Source organism: Camelina sativa, chromosome 14 (genome assembly GCF_000633955.1).
Source record: "Camelina sativa cultivar DH55 chromosome 14, Cs, whole genome shotgun sequence".
Classification (NCBI taxonomy): Eukaryota; Viridiplantae; Streptophyta; class Magnoliopsida; order Brassicales; family Brassicaceae; genus Camelina; species Camelina sativa.
In genome coordinates, this window is record NC_025698.1 from 2,935,107 (window position 1) to 2,959,513 (window position 24,407).

General features: G+C 37.7%; 9 protein-coding genes, 1 long non-coding RNA gene and 2 other non-coding genes across 16 annotated transcripts; 5 read left to right on the forward strand and 7 right to left on the reverse strand.

Annotated features, from left to right (window-relative positions):
- LOC104739267 (shewanella-like protein phosphatase 1) lies at positions 717 to 3,180 on the forward strand. The gene is made up of 9 exons (XM_010459561.2): positions 717 to 998; positions 1,081 to 1,181; positions 1,431 to 1,544; positions 1,640 to 1,852; positions 1,943 to 2,078; positions 2,176 to 2,351; positions 2,454 to 2,542; positions 2,633 to 2,702; positions 2,799 to 3,180. Exons 1-9 carry the CDS (start codon positions 812 to 814, stop codon positions 2,883 to 2,885), a joined length of 1,173 nt encoding a protein of 390 aa, XP_010457863.1. The 5' UTR covers positions 717 to 811; the 3' UTR covers positions 2,886 to 3,180.
- Positions 3,251 to 4,089, reverse strand: LOC104739266. The gene is made up of 2 exons (XM_010459560.2): positions 3,984 to 4,089; positions 3,251 to 3,854 (listed from the first exon to the last, which is right to left on the reverse strand). Exons 1-2 carry the CDS (start codon positions 3,988 to 3,990, stop codon positions 3,376 to 3,378), a joined length of 486 nt encoding a protein of 161 aa, XP_010457862.1. The 5' UTR covers positions 3,991 to 4,089; the 3' UTR covers positions 3,251 to 3,375.
- On the forward strand, positions 4,221 to 5,173 carry LOC104739269. Of its 2 annotated transcripts, none has more exons than XR_759966.2 (3): positions 4,221 to 4,375; positions 4,467 to 4,661; positions 5,094 to 5,173. It is a non-coding gene; the product is annotated as an uncharacterized LOC104739269 (long non-coding RNA). The 2 variants fall into 2 exon arrangements; XR_759967.2 differs by lacking the exon at positions 5,094 to 5,173 and adding an exon at positions 4,768 to 5,032.
- TRNAG-GCC lies at positions 4,334 to 4,404 on the reverse strand. The gene has a single exon. It is a non-coding gene; the product is annotated as a tRNA-Gly (tRNA).
- On the reverse strand, positions 4,968 to 7,077 carry LOC104739268 (mitoferrin-like). Of its 2 annotated transcripts, none has more exons than XM_010459563.2 (2): positions 5,945 to 7,062; positions 4,968 to 5,296 (listed from the first exon to the last, which is right to left on the reverse strand). In XM_010459563.2, exons 1-2 carry the CDS (start codon positions 6,716 to 6,718, stop codon positions 5,090 to 5,092), a joined length of 981 nt encoding a protein of 326 aa, XP_010457865.1. In that variant the 5' UTR covers positions 6,719 to 7,062; the 3' UTR covers positions 4,968 to 5,089. The 2 variants fall into 2 exon arrangements, with proteins under 2 accessions (XP_010457865.1, XP_010457866.1); XM_010459564.2 differs by lacking the exon at positions 4,968 to 5,296 and adding an exon at positions 5,303 to 5,504 and having other exon boundaries at positions 5,945 to 7,077.
- On the reverse strand, positions 7,280 to 9,428 carry LOC104739270. Of its 2 annotated transcripts, none has more exons than XM_010459565.2 (7): positions 9,045 to 9,428; positions 8,797 to 8,946; positions 8,434 to 8,649; positions 8,229 to 8,350; positions 7,974 to 8,137; positions 7,691 to 7,845; positions 7,280 to 7,547 (listed from the first exon to the last, which is right to left on the reverse strand). In XM_010459565.2, exons 1-7 carry the CDS (start codon positions 9,249 to 9,251, stop codon positions 7,449 to 7,451), a joined length of 1,113 nt encoding a protein of 370 aa, XP_010457867.1. In that variant the 5' UTR covers positions 9,252 to 9,428; the 3' UTR covers positions 7,280 to 7,448. The 2 variants fall into 2 exon arrangements, 1 of the variants encoding a protein (XP_010457867.1); XR_759968.2 differs by having other exon boundaries at positions 7,306 to 7,547; positions 7,691 to 7,841; positions 9,045 to 9,423.
- Positions 10,895 to 11,930, reverse strand: LOC104739271 (zinc finger protein CONSTANS-LIKE 8). 2 transcript variants are annotated; one of them, XM_010459567.1, is made up of 3 exons: positions 11,437 to 11,930; positions 11,247 to 11,353; positions 10,895 to 11,032 (listed from the first exon to the last, which is right to left on the reverse strand). In XM_010459567.1, exons 1-3 carry the CDS (start codon positions 11,824 to 11,826, stop codon positions 11,020 to 11,022), a joined length of 510 nt encoding a protein of 169 aa, XP_010457869.1. In that variant the 5' UTR covers positions 11,827 to 11,930; the 3' UTR covers positions 10,895 to 11,019. The 2 variants fall into 2 exon arrangements, with proteins under 2 accessions (XP_010457869.1, XP_010457868.1); XM_010459566.2 differs by having other exon boundaries at positions 11,000 to 11,032; positions 11,201 to 11,353; positions 11,437 to 11,929.
- Positions 12,582 to 14,326, reverse strand: LOC104743173. The gene is made up of 5 exons (XM_010464285.2): positions 14,222 to 14,326; positions 13,913 to 14,120; positions 13,683 to 13,826; positions 13,386 to 13,527; positions 12,582 to 12,956 (listed from the first exon to the last, which is right to left on the reverse strand). The coding sequence occupies exons 1-5, from the start codon at positions 14,269 to 14,271 to the stop codon at positions 12,757 to 12,759; spliced, it is 744 nt and encodes a 247-aa protein (XP_010462587.1). The 5' UTR covers positions 14,272 to 14,326; the 3' UTR covers positions 12,582 to 12,756.
- Positions 14,502 to 15,607, forward strand: LOC104739272 (60S ribosomal protein L35a-1). The gene is made up of 4 exons (XM_010459568.2): positions 14,502 to 14,608; positions 14,760 to 14,795; positions 15,090 to 15,318; positions 15,416 to 15,607. The coding sequence occupies exons 1-4, from the start codon at positions 14,577 to 14,579 to the stop codon at positions 15,455 to 15,457; spliced, it is 339 nt and encodes a 112-aa protein (XP_010457870.1). The 5' UTR covers positions 14,502 to 14,576; the 3' UTR covers positions 15,458 to 15,607.
- Positions 15,727 to 17,890, forward strand: LOC104739274 (gamma-interferon-inducible lysosomal thiol reductase). Its single transcript, XM_010459569.2, has 5 exons — positions 15,727 to 16,110; positions 16,266 to 16,331; positions 16,440 to 16,580; positions 16,799 to 16,891; positions 17,474 to 17,890. The coding sequence occupies exons 1-5, from the start codon at positions 15,826 to 15,828 to the stop codon at positions 17,687 to 17,689; spliced, it is 801 nt and encodes a 266-aa protein (XP_010457871.1). The 5' UTR covers positions 15,727 to 15,825; the 3' UTR covers positions 17,690 to 17,890.
- LOC104739275 (protein LIGHT-DEPENDENT SHORT HYPOCOTYLS 6-like) lies at positions 20,930 to 21,894 on the reverse strand. The gene has a single exon (XM_010459570.2). The coding sequence runs from the start codon at positions 21,721 to 21,723 to the stop codon at positions 21,133 to 21,135; it is 591 nt and encodes a 196-aa protein (XP_010457872.1). The 5' UTR covers positions 21,724 to 21,894; the 3' UTR covers positions 20,930 to 21,132.
- TRNAI-UAU lies at positions 24,303 to 24,376 on the forward strand. The gene has a single exon. It is a non-coding gene; the product is annotated as a tRNA-Ile (tRNA).

Below are 24,407 nucleotides of genomic sequence, written 5' to 3' on the forward strand. Positions count from 1 at the left end.
AAACGAAAGTACACAATTTTTTTTTTGTAGACTATATAATTTTTATAAGTTGATTACAAAATGGGTTATAGATTAAATATAAGTTGATTACAAAAAAAAAGTTTATAGATTAATTGGTCAATCTGTAGGCTATGTGAATAAATATCCCAAAAAATCCTCTTAAAGAGAATATTCCAATAATTTATATAATTTCCAAAATAAAATCTTTAGTATTTCATGTATTGTTACAAATATATACTGTTAGACATAAAAAATAGATCGTTAGGCGTAAAAAGGAATAAAATCTTGGCAATTTATCACACTTAACGTGATTTACGAAATATTATTGTGCAGTTGAAAATAAAATCTTACCTAAGCACTGGTCATATCATAAAACTTTCACCAAACATGTTCAAAAATTAAAATAAAAACAAACAACAAACATAACCGTTTCTCATACATGAAATTACAAAATTAACAATATAAAAATTATAAAATAAGTGTTTTTTTCAAACCATCATATTTAGCATATAATTTTATTGCATAATCTTTTATCCAAATTTTTTTAAAAAATAATTATATAAATTATATTTTATTTTAAAATTATAATATAAATAAAGAAAATTTCAACCCGTGCTGTTTTCATTCAAAAAAAAAAACAAAAAGAAAAACAAAATTTGAGAGGAAAAAACCTCAGCCAGTAGATATGATAAAAGGGATTTGATACTCAGCAGCATGCATTTAGAGACAAGTCACAAATTTGAGACCAGACGAACACAAATGTTAAGTGATTTCTTCAAACCTCTGGTGGATCATTGCTTCTCCACCTCCAATGGCTTCTCTTTACCTCAATTCCTTACTCCCGCTTCCTCCTAATTCTCATCCCCATAAACTTATCGAACCTTCTTCTTCCTCTTTGTTGAGCTCTTCCAATAGTAACGAAGTTTCTCTGAAGCCGATTGTCATCAATGGAGACCCACCCACTTTCGTCTCTGCTCCTTCTCGCCGTATTATCGCAGGTTCGCCACCAAATATCTGATAAAGTTTCAATCTTTTTGTTAAAAACGACAGCAAAACTAAGTTGTGGATATGCTCTCACAGTTGGAGACCTTCACGGCGATTTGGGTAAAGCCAGAGATGCACTTCAGATGGGCGGCGTCTTGAGCTCCGATGGACGTGACCAGTGGATCGGCCAAGACACTGTATGTCTTCACTTAACCACATTTGCTGACCCTAGTGGAACAACAGAGTTACAGTTTCTGATACATTAGTTGATAGTTTGGTTTTGATTTGCCCGTTAGCAGTTTATAATGGGATATTTCTTATACTGCTTCATATCTCTTGGGTTGAGTCCTTATGAGTTTGAGTCCATAACATATGCGGTCTTTATGAGGTTGAGTCCGTATGAGTTCCCTCCAGCTTATGTGAATTCAATATATGAAAATATACAGGTACTAGTTCAGGTAGGAGATATACTGGATCGTGGTGATGATGAAATTGCAATACTTTCTTTGTTAAGATCACTTGATGTTCAGGCCAAGGCTAATGGTGGAGCTGTTTTCCAGGTTTTGAATGCTATCATCATACTTGAATTTGATTAGTATGTGTTAGCAACTTGTGCACATTTTGATTTACTTAGAGTAATTATTAATTCTGTCAGGTTAATGGGAACCATGAGACGATGAATGTTGAAGGGGATTTCAGATATGTTGATGCTAGAGCATTTGATGAATGTACAGATTTTCTTGACTACTTGCAAGACTATGGTCAAGACTGGGACAAAGCGTTTACTAATTGGATTTCTGAGTCTAGACAATGGAAAGAAGATAGGAGAAGTTCTCAAACTTATTGGGATCAATGGAATGTAGTAAAGGTACTTCATTTTGCTGTGTCCTTTCTGAGTCCTCTAAAGTTTCTCTACTTGCCTGTTAAACAAAAAGCCTTTGGAAACTATTTAGGACAGAGGCAAAAGGGAGTGATTGCAAGGTCGATTCTTTTCAGACCAGGTGGTCGATTAGCATGTGAATTGGCGCGTCACGGAGTTGTTCTCCGCATTAATAACTGGGTCTTCTGCCACGGTGGTCTCCTTCCTCACCATGGTAAGGATAAGCTGTTTGTCTATCTCAGTCCTCTCAGTGTTGAGAGACGTGTTTTTTTTTGGATTTTATCATGACTAATTATGATGTACTTGCGCAGTTGCATATGGCGTAGAGAGGATAAATAGAGAAGTGTCTACTTGGATGAGAAGTGCTACTAACTATGAGGACAGTCCTCAGATGCCGTTCATTGCCACTCGTGGATATGACAGTGTGGTCTGGAGCCGTCTTTACTCAAGAGAGACTTCTGAGCTGGCAGACTATCAAATTGAGCAGGCAAGTTGAAACTGAATCACCAAAATCTCAAAACTATTACTAACATAACAGGTATCATCATCAGCGGACTAATGTGATTCCTGACTTCTTCGTTTATACCAGGTAAGTAGAATTCTCCAGGACACTCTTGAAGCTGTCGGTGCCAAGGCAATGGTGGTCGGGCATACTCCCCAGTTATCTGGCGTTAACTGGTACATTTATCGAACTTTAAACTCGTAATAAATCTTAATCACAAGCTATCCATACAGTTCTATAATGGAAAATGGGTTTTCTCTTGTTAGTGAATATGGTTGCGGCATATGGAGAGTCGATGTGGGAATGTCCAGTGGTGTTCTTGACTCTAGACCAGAGGTATTAAACAAGCTTGGTTCTTGACTCGTCGCCTTTTTAGGTCTCTGTTACATGTATTCTCAGAGATGATGACCAACAATGGCGTTGCTTCTCCAGGTTCTAGCGATAACAGGGGACAAAGCTAGAGTCATACGGAGCAACAGGGACACATTTCATGAACTTGAAGTTGCAGATTACATATAAAAAAAGCTTTGAAAGACGAGACACAGACTCTCATGTTCAAGATTCACACTTGTAGCCATATTTCTCAATGATAAACAAAAAACAAGGCCAGCTTAAGTTTAAGAAAAGACCCAAGATGAGAGACAGATGCAGTTGAATGAGGCCTGACTTTGAAGTTTGAACTCTATGTATGTATGTGTATATATGTATGTGAGTCATCAGAAACATACTATAATCATCTACTAAAGGGTTTGTATAGCAAAAACACTGGTTACTGTTAGTCTATTTACCAACCATATGTGGATTCTGTGTTACCTATTCTGCTGTAGCTGTACCAACACTCAAGACTCAAGAGGACGTATATAATATAGGAAAGCTCACAAAGCAAGTTGAGATCTCTGATTTTGTATTGAAATGTTTAAAGTCACACTGAACAAAATTGAGAAAGATCTTTGAACGGAAAACAACAAAGTAATGAGTTCGATAATCCAGGAGAAATAAAACAACAGAGTTAGTTACTGAGAGAAGTGGATCTCAATCTTTGAAGCTGATCAATCCAACGATCCTCATTAACATCGGAAGCCCAATCAGGAGCCGTTCCAGGGAACGATATTGCTCGCATTGCCTCCATAACCCTAACGGCATTCTCCTCGATTAACGGCGATCTCCTACGCCGTTCGTCCTCTTCGAACGCTCTACGGATCTCCGATTCCGTCTCCGTCTCCGTCTCCGCCTCCGTCTCCGCCTCTTCTTCGCTCTCTGCGTCTGCGTTTATACTAATAGAAGAGATTCTTTCCTCTGTTTCCGGAATCATACAATGGCCGTTGGAGAGGCCGTGGCTGAAGCCATCTCCGCCGCCGATCGGATGATAACTGTCTTCCTCATCGCTCCCGTCGTTCTCTTGATCGACGGCTGAGATCGGTTCGTAATAGTCCTGTGAACCGTCTACGGAATTAGAGTCTGAATCGCTCCCGGCGTTATTGTTGTTCTCTGCAAATAACAAATCCAGCTAACTAATTAAGCAGAACCCAATTCCAAAAATCTACAGAGATAATTGGAGAGACAGAGAGGGTAAAACAAATCTGCTATCAGAAGAAGGAGCGCAAAGAGAAGAAGAACCTTCCATGTGATCAGTAGAAGCGACGTAGAGAGTAGCTTCTTTTCCGGCAACTCGAGACGGAAACGTATTATGACGGTGGTGAAGATGAGAGAAGCCACTAAGTTGACTCCGGTTCTGGTAAATGGTCCTTCAATGAAAGCCCATATTTAATATAGATGGCCTTTTTTTAAGGCCCAACAGTTATCTGACTTCAGCCACAGCCTTGGCATCCCAATGGTTTAATTTATAGGAGCAAAAATTAAGTTGGAAAAAAAAATGAGGAGAGCTCAGGAGGGTGGCTTGTACATCTGAGAAATCAGAAGAATGCGAAGGACACAACCAACGCGGATGCCAAATTCATCACAGCTCATGCACCAGCCGGGAATCGAACCCGGGTCTGTACCGTGGCAGGGTACTATTCTACCACTAGACCACTGGTGCTTTTTGTTAGTCTGTGTATATTTATGTTAATAATGGTTCTGCTTATCCGTTTGCTAATACAGAACGCAAACTTGCTTTTCAAAGTCTTGAATCATAACTAAGTTGAAAAAAAAAAGAAAAGGAGAGAGAGCTCAGGGGTGTGGCGAGTACATCTGGGAAATCAGAAGATTGCGAAGGACCCAACCAACGCTGAAGCCAATATCATCACAGCTCATACACCAGTCGGGAATCGAACCCGGATCTGTACCGTTTGCAGGGTACTATTCTACCACTAGACCACTGGTGCTTCTTGTCTGTCTAATTAATAACTTGTCAGGAATATTAAATTTGTCTTTGTCTTTGTCTTTGCAACTACGCAACTAGAAAACGACGAGGCAGCTCGATACAGGGGACAGAGATGCCCAGCCATGTATATCGTTGGAAAGTCTAGTACTGTATGTGTATGTGTGTGTATGTGCATGTTTTGTTAGGTTATTTATTGGAAGGTTTGGAAGGAACATAGGTTTTGTACAACTTTTACCAAAATTTCTCGACGACAACATCATCGACAAGCTCGACAAATATAATCTAACATAACAGTAGTAGAAAACTAGAAAACCTGACAAAACTAGTTTTACAAACAATAACAGAGAAAAAACAAGATCCTCAATCGCTTAACCCTTTTGTCTTTTTTTTTTGTTTTTTTTCAGGCAGTGTTAGAATCGCCATTCAAGTCATGAAAGAAAGATTTGACCCCTTCGTAAGTGGACCAACAGATGGCTGCAGCAGGAGCATGGAAGAGCATTCTCGGTAGCCATCCCCTTAGAAGTCCTCTGTATCCGTCTTTCTTCACTATCGTCCTCAGTACATCGCTAATCGAACCACTACTGAAGCGGTCGCATCCACACACACCCTGCACATCATCACCACATACGATTTGAGGCCATATCTCACACATTTTAAAGCAAAAAAATTGCATCTGATCCCTCCTCATCAGATCACATATGAAACGAAGCAAATTGAAAACTTATCTCCTACACTCTGTAAATGTTATAGTAATAATACAAGTCGTGCCGCAGTAAGACTGAATTAGTGATAGCTCAACTGGGAAATTTCATTGCCTGAAACCATAAAACACTCTACCTCAAACCAGAAACCTACTAGTAGAAAGTAGAAACATTGAAACCAGATAACTATTCAACTTTCAACATAGATTGGTCAAACCTTGAGAAACTTAAACCGCAACTATAAAATTATGTTGCAGCTCTAGCACATGATGACCATCTGCCAATAGTCTGATAGCTCTATTTACACAAACCACTACAAAATACATCATCTAACCACTAAAGGAACAAATCCAACTAAGAAGCTTTAGACATTCACATATATTCGAAATCCTACACACGAGTATGAGTTTCGAGACTAAAAGCGTCATCTAAAGAAAGCGTTCTGCAGCACTGCATACATCAAGAAGCATAACCCATCTATCGTTTATTCCAATCCAAAACTATACAGATAACAGACAAAGAGCAAACAATCCTAGAGAGAAAGAATCATTCACCTGGCATTGCAACTGCGTCTTGACAACATCAAGCGGCGTAGTGACAGCAGCAGCCAATCCACCAGCAGCAGCTCCAGCGGTGGCATGAACCAACCAACCTTCCTCATCACTAACCCTTTCAGGAGAAAACTCCATCAACCCCTTCTTAGCCGCCTCGTAAGTCGTAAAGTGAACAGCGGTAAAAGGCGCGTTCATCAAAACCGTCGTCCTATAAGAAGCATAGAACGCACCAAACCCTTCCTCACGCATAACCCTCTTGACACAATCCCAAACTCCTTTATAAGTCCCTTCGCCCATCTGCAACCTCTGCTTCACCATATCCATGGGAGTAAAAACAGCATCGCTCGATATAGTCGCGAACACGCCGGAGATCGCATGAGCAGCGGAATTGTTCTGGTTCCCTGCGGATAAGAACTTCTTCGAAACCTCGTAGAAGGAGAAGTAAACGGCGTGAGCAGGTCCAGCGCCGAGACCCATAGCCCAAATCCCTCGGTACAGAGCTGAAGGTCCTTCCTTTTGGACTATCGAACGGAAAGCTTGCCGGATTCCGACGGGTTTCAACGGACATGGCCGGAGCGCTTGCATATGGGTCTTCACTGTGTCGACGGGAAACATCGCCATGTGTTCGACGGAACCAGCAATCGAGCCGGCGATCATGAATTGCCAGAATTTAAGGCCGTCGTGAGCGGTTTCATGTTTAAAATCCGGTGACTGAGAGACTTGCCGGAGATCTGGTTCCTGGAATTTGGGAGCGGTTGTAGCCTCCGTAGCCATTTAGGGGTTTTGGGCGTAGATCAGGAGGCACTTGGCACTAAGCGGCTGAGATTTTAAAAACCTAGGAAAAAAAAAAGTAGTGTTTTTGCGGAATGGTTGGAGAAAAAATTAGACCAAATCGGAATAGTGAAATCACCGACGAAGAGAGACGGCGGTGAAAACAGGCGTGATGTGGGAGAAAGATTGGTGTGGTGGACTACATTATCCCATGTCATATAGTTTTTGTTTTTTATTTTGGGTTACCAAAGTATCAACCTCCCTTGTTGTCGTCCAAAGGTTTGAACTTTCTTCCACAATTTTTTTATTTCAGGTGGAAAAATTCGAACCGGAACTCTGTTTGACTTTAATTGGTTGATGAGCGAAAGAAATAAATTTTGGACCAAGAACAAAAACCATACAACACAACTACCGTTCTATGTTTTGTAACTATTTTGGTAATCATCGTTTACTTCTTTCTCACCTCTTTTATCACTTTCTATCACCCAATCGGATAAACTAAGCTTTCTTTGTTTAGTTTTTACTTTGGTTTGCTTTCTCTTGTATGAACTGACCGCCAAGAAAAGTTATCAGCAATATTTACACATAAATGTCTGATTAAAAGTTCTTGGATTAGTATCTTTACTGATCAACATTACAAACAGTTTGGAGCTCTTTTTTGGCTACATTATATATACGAGGCAACATATTTGACAACATATTTGCCAAAAAGGCTCGACGCTACTGTTTGCCATTATCCGGCTCGTCGAGAAAGTTGTTCCTGAAATGTGCTCTCAAAGATCTTGTCAGCATTTCCGACCTCAAATCCATCTCGTCGGTGTGACTCTCGTATCTGCGTTTTGTACATTTTGTAAGTGTCAATTCAAAATGTTTTGTATATCATCATCATGTTATGCTGGTAACTAAGAGTTCTCTAGGCAATGGGAAGCGCAAGAACGTATCAATACACAGTAAGCGGATTCTGATATCACTTACCTCGCTTTCAGGTACGTTTTGGTATTGGGGAAGCACAAGGCGTTCAGCAAACTCAATGTATGAACAAGGGATATATTTGGTGACACCATCAGAGAACTTGAAAGAAATTGAATCTGCTACAGTTGAGCTTTGCAGCAAACCACCATCAGGGCTAAGTGAAACAAAAAAAAAAAAAAAAAAAAAAAAANAAAAGTGAAAAGATATGTGTCACTCTCATTGTACACCCAATTAGCTTAAAATCTAATCTTTCTTTTTATTGAGGAGTTAAGATTCGTTCTGAAACCTTTCAAGACTCCTCCTTCAGAATTCAATTTAAGACCTTTTTCTTCTAGGAACTGATTGAGCTTCTTAATTTTGTTTAGATGAGATCTAAGTCGATGGACAGAAATCGTTACATGGTTAAGAGCATAGCCATTGACAAGGGTCCATGCTGCATATTCACTTTCCCTGTAGATCAATTTAGCCCAACACACATTCAGTTAGGAATCACTACTCTAGCTTGATCTGACAAGACCAGGATAATTAAGGTCATGTGTACCTAGCCAATTGCTCAAACTCAGAAGACAGAGGCTTTTCCCAAGTTAAGGTACCCAAAGCACTAGAAAGAGCAGCATACTTTTTCCCATTGGGCGATGCTTGAGTGTACTTTCTGATCACATCCTAGAAACAAGAGAAATTGCCTTCAAATCTCATAACACACAAACAACCATCTAGGATCAAACCAATGACAGCATATAATGTACCTGAGTCTGTGAACTCATCTGGTCCACAAGGAGCTCTGAGATAAAAACTCTTGGCAAAGGACCGTTAACGCCGCTTCCACCAGGAATAGCAGAAACATCAGGAGGTGCAAACCACAAAGCTCTAAGCTTTTTGGCTGGAAATTTCAGCTCATCCATCGGAGTATACCCATAGTCAAGGAAAAAACTTGCAAGCGAGTCAATCCCATAACCACTAACCTAGACACATTTCAACAAACAGAGTCCAATAGTGAGTAACTTAACTTTTATTAAAAAAGTTTTAAACTTTGAGACTGTACTTAGTGAAGTGTAAGATCCCAGTTCTTAGAAGCAGCCAAAACAAAGAGAGGGTTAAGGAAACTATACCCCAAACGTTCTAAAAGCGAGATGGTCATAGCAAAGTTGTTCGCCATCAACGGATCGAACAAGTTCCAAGACGGATTTAGGCGTCGGGTTCCGATTTAGGTAAACTGTTTCCATCTGCCCTAAGACACTCCTGAAGAAAGATTCAGCAACCTGATTCAAGTGTGAAAATACCAAAGTCATGCACCCACAAGCCAAAAGTATCAAGTCGTCAAAAACAAAGTTTCGACATATAAAGCAAAAGAACGAACCTTTGAAGACGATCCGTGAGAATCATTGTTTGACGACATCGAGGAGTCTCTTCCAGAAGCAGAGATGACAGAGAGATTGCGTTTTCCGGCGGAGGGGAGCCGAATGAAAGATCTAGCAGAGTTGGAAACAGAGAGCGTCGATCGTAACGAAGTAGGAAAAGATCGGTGGAGAGAGGCTTTAATGGCGAAGGAGTGGAGTGAAATCATGGTGGAGAAGTGGAGATGGTTGGTTTTGTCGCCGGAAAGCGTTTGATGATGAGTGAGAAAGCACCGATCGTCTTAATGGAGCTTTCGTAATCATCTTCTTCTCTCATAGTAGAGAGCCGTGTCGTATTAGATACTCTACCATCTGACTAGACGTGGCGATATTATCATTGCGATTAGTTTAACTTTTTTGGTTGACAGTGGAGTATTATTATACATTGGATAATCTGTAAATTGTTGATTTTCAGAAGAAGATACTATACGAAGTTACGAGGTTCGTTTTCTCTTTGTGGACCAATCTTATTAGATTTACAATAGCTTCGGTTTAAATGTGGTTTGGGATGGTCAATAGTTAATAGGCTTTTCATCTATTTTTTGGGCTCTTTTAGATATGACCGGTTTCCCAGTGGGCTTCTGATGATCTATAAAAAAAAAAGAGGCACGAAGAAAATTTGACTTTAGCAGTCATTGTAAAGTTCGAACAGTAATTTGGAAGTGTAAAAAAAACAGTCAAGAGTTTCCAACATTCCATCACCACTTGTCACAAGACACGATCAAAAACCAAAACAAAGAATCTAGTGATATTTATGTTTCAAGTATGTATGTTTATCCTCAAAGTTAATCAATTCCATATTTTTTGGTTTAGGGTTATAAATTTATAATAGTCATTAGTAGGCATTTTTATGCTAATGATGCAATCATGCATATGGAAAATTGACGGTAGTTTTGAAGATCAATACATATCAGAAAAAACGCGGTAGTTGATATCGTAGTTGGTCCCGACAGAGGAGGAGTAGAGTAGCCTACTACACATGTGGTGAACCCATTTTTAGCCTTACAACCCCACCAATTCGGCAAATACTTGCCATATACGTCCTCTTCACAGAGCCGGCGCTATGTTTTACTTGGCTACAAGCGAACCCAAAAAAAAAGGCTGCTTTGCACATGTTTATACTATTTTTTTTCAAATTAAATAATAAAACTGGATTTGTTTAACAAAAGCACTAAAAGTTCTAAAATATCAAAGATCGTTATTTTTTAATTTTGTGAAAATGATTCTTCTTGCATTTTTACTTGCAAACTCATTCCTTTAAAAAAGACATCTTACTAAAAAAAATATCAAATATTAGCATAAACAAAAGATATATGGAGAATAATGTAAATAAGAAGAACAACTTTAAAACTATATATGTTATAGAGAATCACAACAAAGAGAAAAAGTTAAAAAGTTTACCTAATAAAATCAAAATAGGTATAAGATTTATAGGCAAAATCAATGATTTGAGAACAAAAAAATGGTGAATCTAGAACTAGAGAAAGAAATAAATAATATTGAACAAGGAGATAAAGGATGTGAGTAGAGAGGCTAGAAGAAGAACGGATGACCGCTAGGGTTAATTGATATTTTGTGTTATGGGACTCGAACAAAGGAAATGAAGATGAGAATTAACTAAACACTACCACTAGACTACGTATACTTTACCAAATTGTGCGGCCGAAATATGTTTAATAAATAAGCGGCCGCAAGCAAGTGCTTGCTTCGCTTGTATCTGTGGCCGGCTCTGCCTCTTCATGTAATCTTAAAGATACTTTTGCATCTCCTTTTTTCTTTTTTGTCAATAAGATATTTTCATTTCAGTTTGACAAAGTTGTAAAAGTCGATAATGATATATCAGAACTACAAATAATAATAACAGAAATAAAGACACAACCAAGGTTGGAGATATTTTTCTTCCGGATATTTCTTTTTCCCCTTTTTAAGTCTCCCTTTTCACGAACCGTCCCTACAAATAATTCAAAAGATTTCCAAGAAATTTCGTCAGAAAAAAATATTAAGTTAGGCTTCCATAATCACAAAATTAGTTAGAGCATGAATGAAAACTAAATAAATAAAATGAGTTATGGTTTAAAGACTTGAAGAGTGTAGGAGGAAGAAAGAATAAGAAAGAGACCTTAAAACGAGGTCGTTTATCAGCGTTGAGTTTTCGGACTTGATACCTTATCTTCTTAGAGAAGAGTCTACTCTGTCTTTTCTCTTTGTATCTTAACACACTTGCTTCTCTTTTCATGTTTCTCTCTTCCTCTATCACTGGAACTTCTCCCCTCTGCATACACTTTAAATCATTAGTATTAATTAAATCACTAGTTATAACTTGCAAAACAAGTAAAGGATTCACACAAAACTAACATAAAAGGAATTGGCTGGAGATGAAGTATCTGTCCACAGAGGTTTCTGGTGATCAGACCAAGCATCGATAACTTCTTGATGGTTCAGATTCAGCTTCAGACCCAACTCTTTGTCTTCATAATCCGTAGGCTTACTGTCCCAAAACCTGAAACTTGACCCTTCTTGATCAGTACTCAAGCTCTTTTCTTCTTCCCCTATATCTTCATCTTCGTCTTCTCCCCAAAAATCCCATTTGATTTCGTGAGAGCAGCTTAAACTGTCAATGGTGATGTCGAATATGCTGTCGAAATCATCTATAGAATGGTCTTGAGAGAGAGCATTAACAGACTCGAAGGTTGAAGAAGGTAGAAGATCTTCTTCTTCTTTCTTCGGCAACCTTTGTGTATCCATAGAATTCTTATCTTTTTCTCTCACTCTTTTTTTTTTCCTTCACTCTAAAATGTTTTTCTTTGTAAATCCGTCACCATACGAAAAATTATATATAGAGATCCAATATTTACAGAGGTAGGTGTTTCTTTCTTTAACACTTTTTATATGTGATGGAATTGATACGACGTTGCATCTTATCCCAAAAGTGATGGAAAAATCGCAAGCTGATTGGTTGTGAGAGTCCAGCTTGGAACCAATTNGGTGTTTTGAGACTGCCTAGTTCGTATCCTCACTTCCTTGCTTCTCAAGTACTCTGCACCTTGTGCCTGAACTGTTGGTGAATTGAGAATTATTCAGAACAATCAGATACTTTCTAAGTAACACACAGGTTNATCTCTATACTAGTTGCCGAATCCTAACCCTCCTAAGGGGTAGGAGAGAGAGAGAGAGAGAGAGAGAGAGAGAGAGAGAGAGAGAGAGAGAGAGAGAGAGAGAGAGAGAGAGAGAGAGAGAGAGAGAGAGAGAGAGAGAGAGAGAGAGAGAGAGAGAGAGAGAGAGAGAGAGAGAGAGAGAGAGAGAGAGAGAGAGAGAGAGAGAGAGAGAGAGAGAGAGAGAGAGAGAGAGAGAGAGAGAGAGAGAGAGAGAGAGAGAGAGAGAGAGAGAGAGAGAGAGAGAGAGAGAGAGAGAGAGAGAGAGAGAGAGAGAGAGAGAGAGAGAGAGAGAGAGAGAGCTATAATATAAATTTTGAAAAGTATTCATAATATCTACGGAAACACTTGTACACTTGTGTTGTGTAGCATATACAATTGTACATGATATGGAAATATTTAATATTATTACTAAGAAGAGAATAAGTTTTATGGCAAACTAGTTATTAAATCTTGATTTCTTGAATGGTTGAACGTAGTCTACATCCCTTCGAATGCCGTAAAGGTTGTAGCATCAATTGCGTCATACACAGCGTGAATCTGGTTCTGTATCTCGGATCATCTGAATGGTACGGAGATCTTCCAACATTCGTTGGTTACGCTTCTTGATTCCTTCTCTGAACAAGTTGCTACCTGTGCAGTCTGGATTTTTGGTGTTTTGAGACTGCCTAGTTCGTATCCTCACTTCCTTGCTTCTCAAGTACTCTGCACCTTGTGCCTGAACTGTTGGTGAATTGAGAATTATTCAGAACAATCAGATACTTTCTAAGTAACACACAGGTTAAAAGTTTCTATCCATTCTGATGGAACAACACAATAGTTGGTAATAGTCAGTTTATAAATTATCAATCTTTCCAACCAGAATATATCTATGATCATTACGACTCGATGGAAATTCCAATACTTTACACATGACTGTAACATCTACAGGCTTAGGAGTTAGGAGGAAAGAATTTCATAAACTACGTTCGCACAGATACCACTATATTGAAGGAAAGGGAGGGTGGGAGTGAAATTACGTTTGAGGATGAGAGAAGACCAACATACAAAAATTGAAGGACACGAAGAAAGCAATAAAAAAAAAAAAAAATCAGAACTCTGTTCCAAGCAATAGACATCAATTACAGAAGACACTTTGATCAATGAATGTACCTGAACGTGAAGATGTTAACGAGGCAGCTGAATCCCTTAGTCTCTTTACTTTCTCAGAAGCATCAATTATTTCAGAAAACTCTTCTGATTTGGATTCAATAAGGCTATCCTTCTTAAGGCTCAATAGCGCATTTTCAGAAGCCTAAAGCCATCACAATGTCATAGTAAAAGGATAAGTCAAAAGCAAAATTAGTAAGTTACCAGTTTCGATTGAGCATTTCAAGAATCTCCAAAGTCCAAACCTTCCTCTGATATGAATTTCTCACACTAAAACTAAAAAGCATAGAGTAAATTTACCTTTCCTGCAATAGAAGGGAATCCATTTTCCATAGACTGGAATGCAAATTTGGCCCATTCTGAATGTGAAACCCTTAACCACAAACAGCTAGGATACTTGAGCTCCCTCAAATTCAATGCCTCATACCTCATAGCCAAACAACTCTACTCAAGATAACAACAACAACAACAACACATACAATTTAGTAATTCTAGAAAAGAGCACTAATCTACGAGGACAAGAATACGACCTCCAAATCACCGATAAGAGCAAAAGCACGAGCGAAGAATTCAAGTACGGAGAGCTTTGCAACGATCGATTCTCCAGAGAGCTCACCGAATATAGCAGCCGATTCAGATCTCATGAAATCTCTCAGTCGGGATCTAATCTCTGCAAACGATTTCACATTCATTGCGACCAGAGACAACTCGAGAATCCGAAGAGACTCTTCGTCGAACCTGCAAAATCAATTAGAAGAAAACCCAGTTCTCTGAGCCAACAACATCACCAAAGAGAAATTGAGAGTTTCAGATGATTCGGAGGAAATCGAGCAAAGGACCTTCTCTCTTGTATCCGATTGAGAAAAAGATAAGTCTCATCAACGTTCATCTTTCCCCAGATAGAGAAGTTGTGGCGGGTCTCAAATCTTTTTCCGGTGTTTCGAATTTCCGATGTAACTAACGTTATGATTTGAATTTTAACGGCGCATTGTTAATTTTTTTGACGGCGCAGTTTAAGAATTAGCAGTGGGCCGTAACACATCAGTTGATTTAGGCCCATTAAGGTCAAAACGATGTCGTTAACTGACCTTCACCTATTAGGGTTTTTTTTTTTTTTTAAGTGTTTCGTCTCCGTTTGGGGTTTCTGAAGGCAAATTGCTAAATTCTTCCACCGGACGATTCGACAAAAAAAAAATGGTGAAGGGACGTCAGGGAGAACCTGTCAGGTTATTATTATTCATCTTCTATTTTCTCTGATTCAGTACTCGCGCTTATTAATGCTGAGGAATCAATCTCGTTAATTAACCTTTTTGTATCCATTAAGGCTTTTAATCAAGTTGTTGCTTCACTCAATTTTGTTTGTTTCTTTTGATGCAGACTCTATGTCAGAGGCACCATACTTGGGTACAAAAGGTGCGCCATTGTTTACAGATTTGTTAATTTTTTTTTGTAGTTCTGGTTTAGTTGATATGGCTGGTTAGTACACTTTGTGACCTTAGGTTAGTTGCTTATAAGATTCGAATTCTCTTAAGATAATGATTTTACTTACTGTTATTATCCCAAAACAACTACTTGAATAGTTATTTTGTACATTATCGTCTTGTACCTTCAAGTGTGTGATAGGCTGCAAAGTGTTGCTGTTGTTTCTGGTTTTTCATTCGTCAGAATGTGTCCTTAAAGACGTTTTATGGTTATATATATGAATAGGTCGAAGTCAAACCAGTACCCAAACACGTCCCTAATCCAAGTCGAAGGAGTTAACACCACGGAGGAAGTGGGATGGTACAAAGGTAAACGAATGGCTTACATCTACAAGGCCAAGACAAAGAAGAACGGTAGTCACTACCGATGCATTTGGGGCAAAGTCACAAGGCCTCATGGTAACAGTGGTGTGGTTCGAGCCAAATTCACATCAAACTTGCCTCCTAAATCTATGGTAATTCAACTCACTTCCTTATATATGTTGTATATCGTAGCTCTCGTTGTGATTTGTTTGGTGGTTCTAATATAGTTTGGTGATTTTGTTTTCGCAGGGAGCTAGAGTAAGAGTGTTTATGTATCCGAGCAACATCTAGATCTTTGTGTAACTCATCAACTGATGGTTTTTTGTCTGCAAAACCTTGTCACGGAGACCTTCTCTTCTTTATTATTTGACTCTTCTTATCTTGAAATTGAAGTTTTGAAGAAACAAATTGGTTTAATCGAGAGTTAACTATTTTGCGTTTGAGCTAAGGACTGTAAAAAGTATCAATTTAAAAACAAATTTTACAACTTAGCAGACGACGGAATCTAGACACGTAGCTTTAGAAGCTACACGAGTCCCTTTAACTTTGGTACCACACCAATGTAAACATGACGTGTTCATCGAGAGCATCGAGATATATTAATTGAATGGTCTTTAAAGAAGACGAAGACGACGACACAAAACCTTGCGTATGCATCCATGGCGTCGATGCCGAGCAAACTAATTGTTCTCCTAGTCTGCTATGTCTTTCTTCTCGGCTATGCGTCATCGTCTTCATCATCATCTGATATATCTCTTCCATCTTCGTCTCCGAAGGTCTCCTTGGCCCTGTACTATGAGTCTCTCTGTCCGTATTGCTCCGCCTTCATAGTGAACCACCTCCCGAAGCTATTCGAAGACGATCTCATATCAATCGTCGATCTCCATCTCTCTCCGTGGGGTAATACCAAGCTCCTCCCCGATAACGTCACTGCTGTTTGCCAGGTCCTACTTAGCTTCTTCGTTTTCTTTCAATTTTACGAAATCGATGCCTCCGATTCGATTGAATTAAGCTTTAATTTAATGAAATCGGTGTTTTCTTAACCTAGATATTTGATGTTGTGTGCTTCTGATGAGATTTTGACAAATTGGTTTTGCAGCACGGGAAATATGAATGCTTCTTGGATACAGTAGAAGCTTGTGCGATTGATGCTTGGCCTAAATTGGTATGTGTGATCAGGATGAGAGATCTGATTGTCTCTGTCACAAGTTGAATTTGGTGAGGGCATGGTTGTGAGATAAACTTTCCAATTTTTTGTTACTTTCGATTGCAGAGTGATCATTTCCCGTTCATCTACTGTATCGAGAAGTTGGTGACTGAACACAAGTATGACAAGTGGGAGACGTGTTATGAGAAGCTCAATCTCAACTCTAAGCCTGTTGCCGATTGTCTCAGCAGTGGACACGGAAACAAGGTTAGTAATCCCTTATTTACTGAATGCTTTCTTTAGTATTGGAACGTGTACCATTCTGAAATGGTGTTGCCTGGTTAAGCAAGGAATATAGAAGAATGCCATGGACAGTTTTATAGGCTGACTCCTACTTATCTGATTTACCATGTCCTTGTGTTGAAGCTTCTGGGTATTCACAGACTTGTGCATTCAGTTTCTAATCTTTTTTTTTTTTGCTGCAGCTTGCGTTGCACTATGCCGCCGAAACAAAGGCACTTCAGCCTCCTCATGAATACGTACCCTGGGTAGTCGTGAATGGTCGGCCTCTCTATGAGGTTCGTTTAGTTTGCTTCTTTACACAGTCTCCTGAAGTAATGAATTCTTAATCTTAGCCAATTCACTCTCTCTCTCTCTCTCTCACTCATGCGTGAATGATTAGGCTATAAATCAGTTTTCAGTCACTGAGACTAATTAGTATGCATTCTTTGGTATGTATACGAGGAAGCCTTGTTTTATACGGCTGCAAAACCCTATGAGCGGTTTCCAAATGTAAAAAGTCCTTGTTCTTGTGATTGTGAGTTAGATGGGCCTAAGCAGTTTCGAATCAGGGTATAGTCTTTAGTTGTGTTCAGCATACGGGAAGTAGAATTGCCCCTAGGCTTCTTGGCAAAAGCTGATGAGAACTTAACTGTTATGAGGAGCAGGAAAGTTTGATTACTGCTACCTGTAGTGATGGTTAAATCCTCTTCACAAAATGCATCCACTTGTTTCAAATTTGAGATTCTCATAATCTTATAAGATTATTGCGTCCGTAATAATCCATTGATCAATGGGAAAAGAAGATCTCTGTATGTGTTTGTGTTCGATGTTTCTTGACTCTGAACCTAAGCTTGTTGTCCTTTTCTCTTTTACTGCAGGACTATGAAAACTTCATAAGCTACATCTGCGAGGCGTACAAAGCTAATAAAGTGCCTGGCGCATGCGCCAAATATTCATCCGGCAGCTTCATTCGCAGTTTCAACATGAAACGCTTCCCTCTGGTTTGCCGGAAAGGAGTTCTTAAGATGTCGGATGTGTTGGAACGTATCAAAACCTCTTTATCCTCATACATCAACATTGCAGGCCTGCTATAAACCCTTCCTGTTTCTTTTTACCTATGTGACAAGACAACACACCCTAAAAAAGCTATCTAGATCCTGGGATTTGATGAATATATATGTTTCAGAATGTGTGTTTGTTCACTACCTTTGAAGAATCTCATTAGTATGTATCAGAATGTAATGTATGTGTGTTTGTTCACAGCCTTTGAAGAATCGCATTATTAGTTTTATATGCTTGTGTCATTAATTACAAGACTAGTTGGACTTGGTGGAAAAGATGCAGTACTTCACAGTACTTAAAGGTTTATATTAAATCTCTCCTCTGTTCGGCTCTGGCAATTATTTATTTTTGGTGAAAACGTATATTTAAGTTGGCTTGAGTCCAAACAGCCAGACACCTATCACTAGTAGGAAAGTAGCCTAAGGGTTGAAGATGGAACAGTACTGAGTCTTGAGACCGTGACCCACTACTAACTTCGACGTTGACCATACGGTCCATACCATCGATATCTCGAAATTATGTTTATATATCGCAATCGATAGTTATATAACCCAAACGTATAGAAAGACTTTAAACCTTTCTTTCTCGACCTCAGAAAAAATCTAATTCAAACGATTAGACATAAAGAAAAACTTTCCTCATACGTGTATACAAAGTTACTAACCATTATTGGAGTCAAGGGAACTGACTATTTCAGCCTAGTAAATTTGGCTTATTAGTCAAATTCGTCTCCCTCTTATTCTACATATGAATGTTGCCACATTCATTGGATACTTATTAATGAAATATCCAAAAATACCATATTAAATATATGTTTAAATACTATAAACTTTACTCTTAGTAGTAATTTGGAAAGACGTTTATGAAACTAAATAAAAATGTGGTACTAAATAAAAGCAACAAAATAAATGATTTGTTTTTTGACTAAAATAAAATAAAATAAATGATTTGTTCTTTCTCGTGTCCGTTGGGCAAACAAAATAAAGAGTATATGACATGTCACATGGTTTGAATAAGTAGACTGTTCATATTGTTTTTAAGGGGGTGGCTGGCTGACTGATGGGTCCATCGTCCATGTATTGTTCTAGTCTCTATCAAACTGAAATGTAATTGATTTATCTAATTGGTTACAACCTTACAGGTATAGTTCATCATTAATTATAGTAGGATAATATAATGTGGCTTTGGCTGCTGGCTCGTCTTTTTCAAAGCCCATGTGGTGGTGATTAGGAACAAAACAAATGCGGATAATGATTTTGAAGGACCACTAATTTCGGAGCTATCTTTCATATATAGGGGGTGAAAACGTCTCAAAATATATAGAATCGTAATGCAAACGCTATGATTACATTACATATTGGCTAAGACGACTTTTACATATATATATATATATATATATATATTAAGGTCACAAGCTAAGCTAAGAACGGTCACGAAAACATGACGATCTTATAATGGTCAACCAAAAACTATGTCATTACTGACGACAGGAAAAAGAAAACACTACTTCCATTACTTCACCATTGTACTTTATAACCTGACTCCATTGGACTAGACTAAAGTATTTGAACATTGTATTATTCTTTAAACCCCATTATATTAGCTAATCGACATTATTATAGTTGCTAGAATTGTTTTCTAAGACAAAATCTGATCATTGAATTGCAAAACAGAAGTTTAGTTTTCAAAATAGAAAGTAAATATAATATCAAACTGACAAACAAATTATAACAACTTTTTTTAACAAAACATACAAGGCAAACACCTAAGCTGTAACCTGTAAGGTAAAAAGGGTTGAAGAACACACGTGTGGAATGACACGTATTAGAACACAGTGAACACGAGGCCATTGTCGGTCAGATATAGTCGCAAACAATAGGGCTGGGCATTCGGGTAACCCGTTCGGGTTCGGATATTACCCATTCGGATTCGGGTAAACGGGTTTAGAAAAATAGATTCTATTGGGTATTTTTAGATATATGGGTTCGGTTCGGTTTGGGTACTATCGGGTTCAGGTCGGTTTGGGTTATAAATTTTAGAACCCAATTAGAACCTGAACTACCTGGTACCCGAAAAAATATAATTAAATTTAAATAAATTTAGTTAAATTTTGACTTACATAACAAAATATTATTTTTGATATTTAGGTATAAAACTAAATGAAATATTTAAAATTATAATCATAATTTTGGGATAATTGCATTATATTAATGATAAATATTATAAATATGTTTATATGTTCGGGTTTAATGAGTACCCAAACGGGTACCGGGTATTAGTCGACCCTAATCCGAACCTACAGATATTAAAAAATAGAACCCAATAGGGTTTTATATGCAAACCCGTACCCAACCCGAACCCAGTTTTTCGGATCGAATTTCAAGTTGGATATTCGGGTACGGTTTTTATGTCCAGGCCTAAACAATAATGTCTCAAGAGTCACGATCTTGTTCTCTGTTCATGTGACTTTTACCATATTTCCAAGGTTATTTACGTACACGTGCGTCTGTACGTATATGAAAGCACATACGTACGCCTAGCACTCATGATACTAGACATAAATTAAATATTCTAACCAATATATATGGTCACTTATTTTGTTGTTGGCAATTAATTACACAACTTTGAAACGAAAACTGTATATATTTTTCCTTAGAAACTGATTAGTTTACATGCATGTACCGTATATATAATTATAAGAACAAACAAAAAGAGCATGAGGATTAGAACTTGTGTATGTGCGCAGACACGCAGATGTTATATAAGGCATTAACAGGAATACACTAATTTAAAACTTTTCATACGTTTTATATATAGTCCGCTAAAAAGTATTTTAAAATTATTTGCTTGAAAATATTTATTATAATGTAGGATTAGTAAAGAGGTAAAGTCGACATTATATATCTTCAAAAAAATAGTCATGGGTATACGATACATTCCTACGCAGATTAACGTATGTATAAACGCAAGCTGAGCAACTCACCTCTGCTTTTTCATCTGTGTCTTTAAATAATCCGTCATCTTCTTCTTCGCTGATATCTGAAAAGTAAGATCATCTACATAATTCCTATAGAGAAAACATTATTGACAATCAAATCTCATGATTTGTTTCAATGATAACGTTTTATCAGAATCGAAAAAGTAAGATCTACATAATTCATGATATAAGAATTAAAAAAAAAAAAAACCGCATTAGTCCTTGAAAGTATGTGGTAAAATTCAAGAACTTAATGCATCAGAGATCCACTGAACAGAAAAAAAAAAAAAAGAAAGATAAAAAAAATCTCCATTCTCCGTTTTAATTTTATAAATATGTTTTCACGATCAACTCAACAAAAATTGATAATCAGTAACCACGGAACAAGAGAAGGTGAAGGGAGTTCCATACAGACATATTAATAAGTATATATATCATAAAACCAAGAAAACCCTATAAATAATTAATATTACTACATAATATATTAATTAATATTGATTAAGGCGGTACGGCGACAGACGGAGCACCGACGTTACAAGCGTCGCCGTCACTCTGTCTCGAAGAAGCGACGTCAACTCTAACGGTTGTGACCGTTGGTGGCCGTTTCCGTTTCTTTTTCTCGTAAGGGATCCCGCGAGCCTTTGCCTGAGTCTCTCTTACTTCCCTCAAGTAAATCCTAACCGCACGTGCGGCGAACGGGTTTGAATCCGGCCGTCCACCGTTCTCCTCGTAGGCAGCTCTCAGCCGTCCGATCAGAGCGTCGAGAGATCCCCAAGCCTGTTTGAGAGGGCAGGAGCAAGGAGACGGAGGCTGCTGATGGCCGAAGTAAGGACAAGCCGCCACGTGGACTTTGGTCTTACCGAACTGATCGAGGTACTTGAGGAACTCGATCACGTGCGCTCCGCTACACCGTGACAACGCAAGAGGAGGCTTGTGGTTCTTGAGGTACTGCAAGAACGTGTTCCAGTCTCGTCGCTTCTGTGACTCGTACCTGCTAGGTGTAGCCGGTGGCGAAGAGACGAAAGATGGACCTGGGTCGTCTCCTTTTACCGGGTCGGATCGATGTGACCCGGAATCCACCGATTCCATTAGGGTTTTTTTCTTTTTCTTTCTTTCTTGTGTGCTTTGAGAGAGTTTTGATTTTGCGTCTATTTTTGAGAATAATAGAGAGGATCGATAATGTAGTGTTTTAGTTAAAAGAGAGAGAGAGAAAGAGTGTGAAGCTTTGTTTTTGTTAGGTTTCGGGGTTTTGTTTATTTTAATTGTTCAAAACAGACAAAAAAGAATTAAAGGAAACAGAAAAAAAAAAAAACAGAGGGTTTTGGGTTGAATAGTGTGAATTGTGAGATCAAAGAAAGTATTAGGATATAGAAATAAAAGTGGAAAATAGAAGAAATGTAATCAGAAACTAAATCACGTGGTCATGGCCCTACTCACAGGCCACTTGACACTTTTTTACTATTCTATTTAGGTCAAGTGTGGGCCTTTTGCTTAAATCTTTTTAATTTTTGTTTTTATAAAATGAATACCACTATTATTATTAGGAGATATTATTTTCTTAAGTTATTGGAATTATAAACCAATCAGGGAAATTGCAAGTATGGAAGATAGATCTGAATTATTAGTTTTTCTTATTTAATTAATAATTACTTGGATTACATTTATATATAATGTTTTGTTGGATAGTCGAATTTAGGGCTTTGTATGTGTGTATCCAAAACCTCTTGTTTGGGGAATATGTTACTAGCTAGCTATATTACTTGCTTTCACAAAATATGGTTACCGACTTACATTATAACTAAAAATTGTAGTTGATGTATAATTTGTAGTATTTAGCAAAAAAAAACATTAAGTTTATCTATTTTATTTCAACCAGTGATGCATGGTATGTATTCGCTGGTCGTTAACATTTCAAATCGTATGTTTGAAAAGATTAAAATCGAATACACACTCGAACCATTAAATCTCGGTAGAAATAATGCTCCATACCAAATACAATTCATTTCTGTTCTCATTTTAGATATGAAAGTCATAGTTACGAAATTAACGACGTTTACTTTCAATGTTTTTTTTCTTTGTTTTTCTGCTTTTTCTTCTGGCGAATGGCGATGTCGAATTCGCTCGTTGAAAACGCATCTGATTACTTATTAAAGATGGACCACAGTGTGTGTGTTGAGCGGTATCAATGAAATGACTAGTTATTTGGAATCTGACAAACGTAAAAAAGTTGGAAAATTCAGAGTCGAGTACACATCTCCACCATCCAAATATGGAAAAAAATACAAAACCTATTTGGCCCCCACCCTGCACTATACATATGCGTGCGTGTGCTTTTTTCTTATTTTGATATTTTAAGAATTTTGTTCTAACGCAAATTTGTAGAAGTCACATAGACAACTCACTTTCCTTTGTATCCGTTTTTTTACAGCTTCCAAAAAGTATGAGATATATCTTAGGACGGGACTGATCGAGCCATAGGTTTTGTTTTCAGGCAATCCTGATTGGATTTTCGGTGTTACCTAAACCCTAGGTTAAATAAATATTATATCAAAAGCTTTGGGTAGGTCAAACTAGCAATCTAGCATGAAGACGTATATTTTCAATATTTCTCAAAACTAAATGATACTTTAATATATTCTTTATGACTTCAATTAGTGATATATATATATATAGACATGAACGTACCACCACATATAAATTAAAATTAAGCATACGCGCATAATTATGGCTACCCATTTCTCAGTTTATTGTTGTTTGTAATTTAGTTTAGAATGCATTGTTGTTTCTTTGTTTTATCCAGTAACTCAATAAGAGATTAGGTACTGTCCTTTTGAACATATATATATACACAATATCATGGTATACGCATTGACAGGACGTCTTGATTTTTATATATGGATTTTTTCTTGAATCGGAATGCACTGTGTTAATTATCAAGATTCTTGCAAGTATGACAATTTGGTTATAAAGGGTTATGACTATATATAGTAAATTTTTGCCTGAAAAGCATTCTGTTTTGCGCGGGACACTAGTCACATGAAAAAGGTAAGAAATTTTCTTTCCGGATTGACATGATTTACATAGACTTAAAAGTCATTTCTATGGTGCACACACACACACACAAAAAAAGACTTAATATCATGTCATAGTAAGGTTTTCTCATACATAATTCAAATAGTACTCTTTTACCTAAGGCAAAAATTCAACATCAGAATATGTTAAGAAAACAAAAGAACAAAAACGATCGGGATCCGATGCCTAGTTTTGTCTACCACTATGATAATTAAGGAGGACATATAAGTCAATGTTGCAGCCCCCACAAGGTGTGTTATGAACAATAAAATAAGTATAAGAATGACAAAAAAAAAACTTAAATTCAAATAATTGGTTGGTGACTTGGAGCTTACGACCCACCACCCAAATACATCAATAGCTTTATAACGACTATACAATCTCATTAATTTGTTACCCTGGTGGATGGTGATCATATCAAACGATACCGATTTATCTCTCCACAGCTGTTCTCAAAGAATTCTGAGATGAGAATTCTGAATATAAGCTGAATTATGCAATGTTCTGAGAATTCTGTTTTTCTTCATACAATTGCTACAAAGGATCTCTCCACAATTTAGCTATTAATAAAGTAAGAATACATCATTTATAAAAGCGGTCCCGTAGCTCAGTTGGTTAGAGCGTTGGTCTTATGAGCCGAAGGTCGCGGGTTCGAGCCCCGCCGGGACCATATTTGACCATTTTTACACTTTTTTGTTCTT